The 7195-nt window shown below is 36.5% G+C and overlaps 1 protein-coding gene across 1 annotated transcript; it reads left to right on the top strand.

Moving 5' to 3' along the window:
- The first annotated feature begins 1950 nt into the window (after positions 1-1950).
- Positions 1951-6365, top strand: LOC115589656 (complement C1q and tumor necrosis factor-related protein 9A-like). Its single transcript, XM_030430711.1, has 3 exons — positions 1951-2096; positions 3664-3792; positions 5318-6365. The coding sequence occupies exons 1-3, from the start codon at positions 1994-1996 to the stop codon at positions 5596-5598; spliced, it is 513 nt and encodes a 170-aa protein (XP_030286571.1). The 5' UTR covers positions 1951-1993; the 3' UTR covers positions 5599-6365.
- Positions 6366-7195: the final 830 nt, after the last annotated feature.

Raw genomic sequence — 7195 nt, forward strand, 5'->3', positions numbered from 1 at the left:
TAGTACAGGTAATCCACACCTCCTCTGAAGACCCTGGCCTTCACTCCACCTACAGTATAGGGACCCTGGAACACAACATGACACAGGCAGAGTCACTGTAGATACAGAAACCCCCACATATGAATACCCTTATATCAAATAAATAGATGAAACATTTAAAAGGCAGACGTTCATTACAAAGTTGTTATTGTTTCTTTTGAAACTCCCAAACCCACCCCACATAACAGTGTCTATGTAGTAATCAATTCAAATAAATCTGTCTTATTATCTCAGGAAAACGTCTCTTGTTCTGTGATATTGATACAAGTAACTTGTAATCTCGAGAGATCGAATAAAAATGTAACTTGTTGTCAGGATGAAACAGATATGTGTGACTCAGGACCCTTCAGGGCTTCAACAGTTGTTTCTTGATTGAGATATTTCTCGATACCTGTTCAAACTTCCATAAACCAGTCAACTGTGTGGTGCACTGCAGGCCCACATTTTCCAATGTACAGGTTAAGTAATAACATGATGTTGAAACAACTAAAAAAGCGGAACTCACCTCAGGGCAGTGCAGCCCCCCCAGCGTTTACAGCGCACACACAAGACTTATCTTACAGTTTATCTGCAAATAAAGGTATCTTTTATTCAATGACTGGATACAGATATGTCCCTTGTATTGTTACAAGAGTGTTAAAAATATCTAAAAAAAAACAAATTGCTCATCAAGACATTTACTTGAATCAAGTCAAAGGATCTTACTTTGAAAGCACCTGCTCATCTTTTAATAATTAAAACAAGAGGATCTGCAGTTTAAATCTAAATATTAGCTTATTTTACTGGGTTATTTCTTTAGTTTGAACAGTATACTCTGTGTGTGCGTGTGCCTGTGCGTGTGTTTTTTCAGCTTTTGTTCAGACGTTGATGTTGATTACAAAATGTATCTTTAACAGTTTGAAATAATGCCTCCTGAAACTCTGAGCTGACATGTTTTCAAGAAAAGACACAGGCAGCTATTCAGTGTCGTAATCACACCCAGCATCTAAACGTGCCGTCAACAAAATGAATCAACTGTGAACGGCCAAAAACAGCTCAGAACAACAGTCATGTTACTTGTGTGATGATGCATTTTCCAGCTAATCCAGCCGTGTTGTTAAATTGTTTATTTGGTTCAAGAAGGAGAAGAGTCTACTAAACACACAAAAGAACATTTAATCCTTCAGTAGATCAGAAAAAATGTCATTTACAATCACCAAATTTGGAATCAGGGTTGTATGCGTGTTTGATGTTAATAGATTAATACTGTGTGTATGGGTCATAATGGATTATTAAGAGGAGATATTTTTGTGACAGTTCTAGGAAAATCCTTCAGACTCCTACGACTCGGGTCAGATTTATGGGTTGATTTAAGGATGTTATGCTGTTATGTACGTTCTCTAATGCCTCGTCTCAACATTTTAACTCTGTAGACAGAGACACTGAGACGAGGCACCTTAAGGTCAGGAAAGTGACAATACACATAAAAGTCTGGTGGTCCACAGATGATAAACTAATTTTGGACACTGCATGAGCTGCAGATACAAGATGTCACAAATAATATCAGGCAATTTGGCAAATATTGTGCTGAATAATCACCTTCCCAGAAACTAATTTGCTATCACTCATCCTTTGGCTTTTGTCTTTTTACATTCTCTGTGGAAAACTAAATCAAAATGTTTATTTTAGGTTTTGTTCTGTTTTTTCCTTGGTCATGCTGTCACAGTGTTTCATAAGAAATACTTGATGAAAGTTCTGTAAATCAGTGCACAGGTTGACACAGCCTCCCATTTTCCTGAGAAATTTGGTAATCATCTTTAGAGCCAGGATGTGGGTTTTCCCACTACAAAAGATACTCTGTGATTAGTTAAGGGAGAAATGTGACAACAACCTCCCATTGATTGAACAATATAAAAGCAGCAGCAGCGATTGTGTTGATCACAACTTTGGAGACGAGCAAAGACGAGTGAAGAACATGTCCACCTCCAAACCCAACATGAGTGACCTGGGGCAATCCCTGTATGCCATGGCAGAACAACTGATAGCTTTGGAAAACAGGCTGAAGGAACTGGAGAAAGGTAAAATGAGACTTTCTTCTTCAAAATTTGAATTAATAATTTATTAAAGAGATGTTGTGGATTTAAAAAGGAGAAAAAAAAGTGACATCAAGGAATTCATTAATGGTAATCAATATCAAAATGAATTCCAGTGCTGGTTTTGACACTGATAAAGTTGAAACATGTTCATATACATGTGATGAACCTCAGTCTTATGATTGTAAAAAAGCTACCCTTAGCAAAAAGTAGTTCATTCAAGTGTACAACAAGTATACTTATTTTATACTAAAACTGAGGCAGTATACTTGAAGTGTACTTTTTATATACTACATTTTATATACTTAAGAAAAGTATAGTGAAGTATACTTGGCTTATACTGAAAAGTATAAAGAATAGTCTAAGACTAAGTACATTAATACTTATACTTATACTTTAATACTAAAGCTTATACTTGTACTTTAGTATAATGTGGACTGTGGCGCAAAGACTCTTGGGTATTCTGTTGTTGTTGGTGTAATTATGGTTTATGAATGTGTTTGTGAATAAGATGATGTGTAAGATGGTTGCGGGTTAATTCACATCCTTGTTCTGTGGTTAAATTGTGTCAAATTAACAAAGATGATAAAAATGTTGGCACCGTGAGTGAAGAGGTGTTTTCCAGGAGAAACTTCCCGTCTGTTAAGCTGTGGGCATGTATGGTAATAAATGGTGGATCTCTTGCTAAAGCTTGTCACATTGCAAGTGGTAATACTTTCAATATCTTGATGTAAGTACAGAAAAAGGTTGACTTATTGAGTTGTGCTTACATTTAATTTAGCAGAATAAAAATGTTTTTCACTACACACATTTGCCTTGAGGTATTACCCCTGTTATAAACTTAAATGTTAATGAACTAAAATGTGGACTAGAAGTATATACTTAGTACACTAGTAGTATATAGATTAGTGTACTTGTTGTATACTTGAAAGTGTACTTCTGTAAATTTAAAATGACCTTATAAAGTATACTGAAAGTATACTTTTATAAACTTAAAATGTTCCAATTTAGTCTGAAGAAGTATTAAATTAGTATACTTTCTAGTATGCTACAAGTACATGGTCCATAGTATACTTGCTATACTTTTACTTATACTCAAGCATACTTAATAAATTGAACTTCAAGTGTACTACTTTTTGCTAAGGGTACTCAGCCTCCAAGGGGCAAGTAATTAACAGAAATGAGGAGACGTAATGTCCATGAGCAGGAAATTGATTCCTAACACTGTGTTGTTTCACTCCACGATGTTCAAAAGTTTGTTACTGACAACAGTTCAGTTTGTACTAAACTTCAACCTACAAGTTACTATTTAAGTCATGTTTGTATGGAACAGGATTATTTTCACTGTTTTTTCACAATTCAGACTTTAAATCTAGAATTCTGAGATCAAAGTCTGAATTAAAGTCAGATTTGTGAAAAAAAAAGTCAGAACTATATTTTTTGCAGTGTCCTAATCCTCTTTCATATGTTTGTAATGTGATAAAAAACATAATGTTCAACAAGAGAAATGCTTCAATAAAACAACAGGATGAAACTATTTTGTTTCACACAGGCAAAACCGAGGTGGCATTCGGCACAATGTTAGAGAAAGGTGGGGTTCATGGACCATTCAAGACAGACGTTACTCTGGCTTACAACAAAGTGCTCACAAACATCGGTGGTGCCTACGACAGCTCTACAGGTAAGGACATCACACGCAGCCTAAATCACCTGTAACTGTTAGATTGTTGATACAAACTGGTCTGATGAATATACTGTAGCTGTATATCATTATCAATATATGTAATCTGATTACTATCTGTACCTGTTCAAAGTGTGACAGATTATCAAGGTTTAAATTTACTGATGACCTGTGCAGTGCCAGACCAAAAGAACAACAGTAGTAATATTATAGTGTATATTAACGATGGATGAAATGGCAAAATGTCGACTTACTGATAACATTTCTGATGTTACTATAGCCAGATTAAGAATCAAACCACCTGTTGAATGGAATCAGAATACAGGAAATGACATCTACTCTACTAAAACCTTTCCGAGAGGAGAAACTCCAAACCGGCGTTAAAATTGTCCCACCAAATTATTATTATTATTTTTTTTCTCCAATTTCTTTATTCAACTTCAGCAGACAGTACAAAAAAGTACAACAGTTTCACATCATGCCCGAGTGTCTGCATTGGAGGGAAAGAAAACCCCAACAAGAATCCCACTTTCCGTCCTGACAACCTATGTCAGATGTGGTCACAATAAACAACTATAGTTACATAGTAACATATGCAACATAAGTAAACGCTTAAGGTACTGTAAGACAAACTAGAGCCAAATATTACGATAAGGAAGAGAACAAAAAAAAAAAAGAAGAAGAAAAATAAGTTGAGGGCGGGGTTCCTCCTCCTCGGTATCATCAGGAATAACAGTAAGACTATTGCTAATATCAGCCAGCAGTGGGTCCCAAGGTCTATGAAATGCTGTCAAAGATCCCCTCTGTGAAAACCTTAACTTCCCTTAATGTAGGCATTGTAAAATTTAACGTATCCAGCCGTTGTAAGTGGAGGGAGAAACATGTTTCCATTTGAGGAGAATGGTATGCCTGGCGAGCTGGGTGGTAAAGGCCATGACACGCTATGTAGCATTGGGCAAGTTTTTAATTGGAGGGAGACCAAAAAGAGCAGTCAGGGGGTTTGGTTATAAATTTGTCTTCAGAGCCTGTTTGAGAGTTTGGAATACATCGGACCAAAAGTTGGTCAGCCTCGGAACATGTGTGCATGGTCAGCTGGGAACTGCTTACAGCGGTTACAACCGTCACTGTGACTGGGATATATCTTTGCCAATTTAGCGTTGGTGAAATGGGCTCTATGAAGCACCTTCCACTGGAATAGACTGTGCCTGGCACATATAGACCAAGAGTGGACCAGCTTTAAAATGTCCCTCTACTGGACCTTTGTAATGTCTACCCCCAAATCTTTTTCCCATGCATTTTTAGGTGCTACAGTGGGGGCTGGACTCAGAAGTGCAATCTTATCCACCAACATTTTTAATGCTTTCTACACCCATGCATGAAGTAGATGAACTTATTTCTTTTACTGAATGTTACTGCAAAAAGTATTCATCTTTGGCTACACACTTCTATCATGTTGTAATTATTAATGTCAGATTCAAAGCCTTTCAAACCAATGAAACTGATGAATTCTCTGTTGTTTTCACAGGTGTCTTCACTGCACCTGTTGCAGGTGTTTATTATTTCACCTTCTTCTATCAGGCTGGAAAAAATGCATCAAAGCTGGAGCTCTTCAAGAACAGTCAGGTTATAGTCCGGACATCAGAGGAAAAGACTTCCTATGACACAACTGATAGCGGAGGAAATGCAGTTGTCTTGCAGTTGGAGGAAAGAGACGAGGTTTATCTGCGCATGGCTGCAAATTGTGAGATTTGGGCAGGTGACCACCACACCTCATTCAGTGGTTTCCTGGTCTCTAAGGATAAGTGAGAATCGATGAATTCAGAAAGATGTTTCCAACAACCTGAGATCAATGATGCAGTGACTCTGTTTCAAAGGTGCAGTTAGATTAAAACAGGTGGCTGTTGCTGTCATATCACTGTGATCAACCAAAATGTATAATTATTCCACTAAGTCTGATCTGTTCCTTTTACTGTTTCATGTCATTAAAGTGACAATAAATATCACAATCTGATGGTCCACAGAGGATCAACACTTTAATGTTTGACACTACCATTTACCAGATAAAACTCAAACATGAAATACTAAATCATTGATCTCAAGTGTGAGGGAACTTCCTGAGTTTTTCCAATATGATTCAGCTTTTGCTTGCTGTCTTATATATCCACCATGATATGACAATGTTTAAGTTGTTGGGAAAGTAAATACAAGTAAACTCATTATAAAGGAGTTCAGCCTGGAGGGGGTTCAGACCTCTTCCTGTGTGTCTGTACAACACGAGGATATATGTGTGTAGGAGTTTAAGGAGCAGGTGCAGGTGGAGGATGTTTGAGATGTTGTGATGTACAAAGGAAGAAGAACAATGTGTCTTCAACCTGGAAAATGTCACGACCAGGTAAAGAAAGGTTGAATAACAGCTTGAGTGAAATCATGTACATCCTGTTGTTGTCTACAGTTAATGTGTGTTATCTCAAAGTGCTGTAAGAACTAAGGAGAGACTGCCTCTCCTCAGTCATGTCTGTGTACTGCTGATGATGGCTCCTGATACAACAATAAAAATCTACTGAGCATCTGAACAAACAGTGGTTCATGTTTTTAGACATTAAAAATCATACTATAATTATTTTTTCACATGTATGTATCACTGTTAAATGTGTCATAATAGCAATAATTATCAAGAGTCTTTTATTTTGTAGCAAATCCCCAATTTGAAACACACTGGTAACATGTTTATTAAATGTTAAAAAACTGAGTTAAAGTTAATTATAGAATTAACTCTTAACAAGCAATGAAATACTTTATAAACGATATATTTAACAGGGGTTTATTAACAACAGTTGCAACTTTATAATGACCATCCAAATAATATTTATAGATAAAAAACTGTATTTATTTAAGATGTATAAAGTGTTATAAACATCAGTTGAAGCTGTACAATAAACAATTGCTTAATAAATAAATAAATTGATTCGTTCAACCTTTGTTCAAACCACTAGAAATCTTTGAGGTAAAGCCCTAATCTTCAATTATTTTGAGAGAACAAATAAAACAGTGAATTTGTTCCTGACCCTGTGGAGCAACAGGTGGCAGCCTTTCTACAGTCAAACGGCATTGACAACGGACTGTAACACCATTGAAGCATGTCATCCTCTGCCCCAGAGAAACAACAATGACCAACTGGCCATAAAAGGACTAGAGAACCCTTAATGACAGGAAAAAGTACAGTACAGCAATGCCAAAGACATGATCTTCATCATTTTATAGTCTTCCCATCAGAAAGTATAGTAACAACTGTGTGATAATATGGGGGCAGCAGTGAGTTGTATTGTTTTATACAGACGGGTATTTCTGTTATTTCTCCTCCTCCCCTCATTAATAAAAACGTTGTGGACAAAAAAATAGACAC

Source organism: Sparus aurata, chromosome 10, assembly GCF_900880675.1.
Source record: "Sparus aurata chromosome 10, fSpaAur1.1, whole genome shotgun sequence".
Classification (NCBI taxonomy): Eukaryota; Metazoa; Chordata; class Actinopteri; order Spariformes; family Sparidae; genus Sparus; species Sparus aurata.

Coding starts and splice junctions, on each gene's coding strand:
- LOC115589656 (XM_030430711.1), top strand. CDS start 1,994: ATGTCCACCTCCAAACCCAACATGAGTGACCTGGGGCAATCCCTGTAT. Junction 2,097..3,663: donor GCTGAAGGAACTGGAGAAAG/GTAAAATGAGAC, acceptor TGTTTCACACAG/GCAAAACCGAGGTGGCATTC. Junction 3,793..5,317: donor TGCCTACGACAGCTCTACAG/GTAAGGACATCA, acceptor TTGTTTTCACAG/GTGTCTTCACTGCACCTGTT.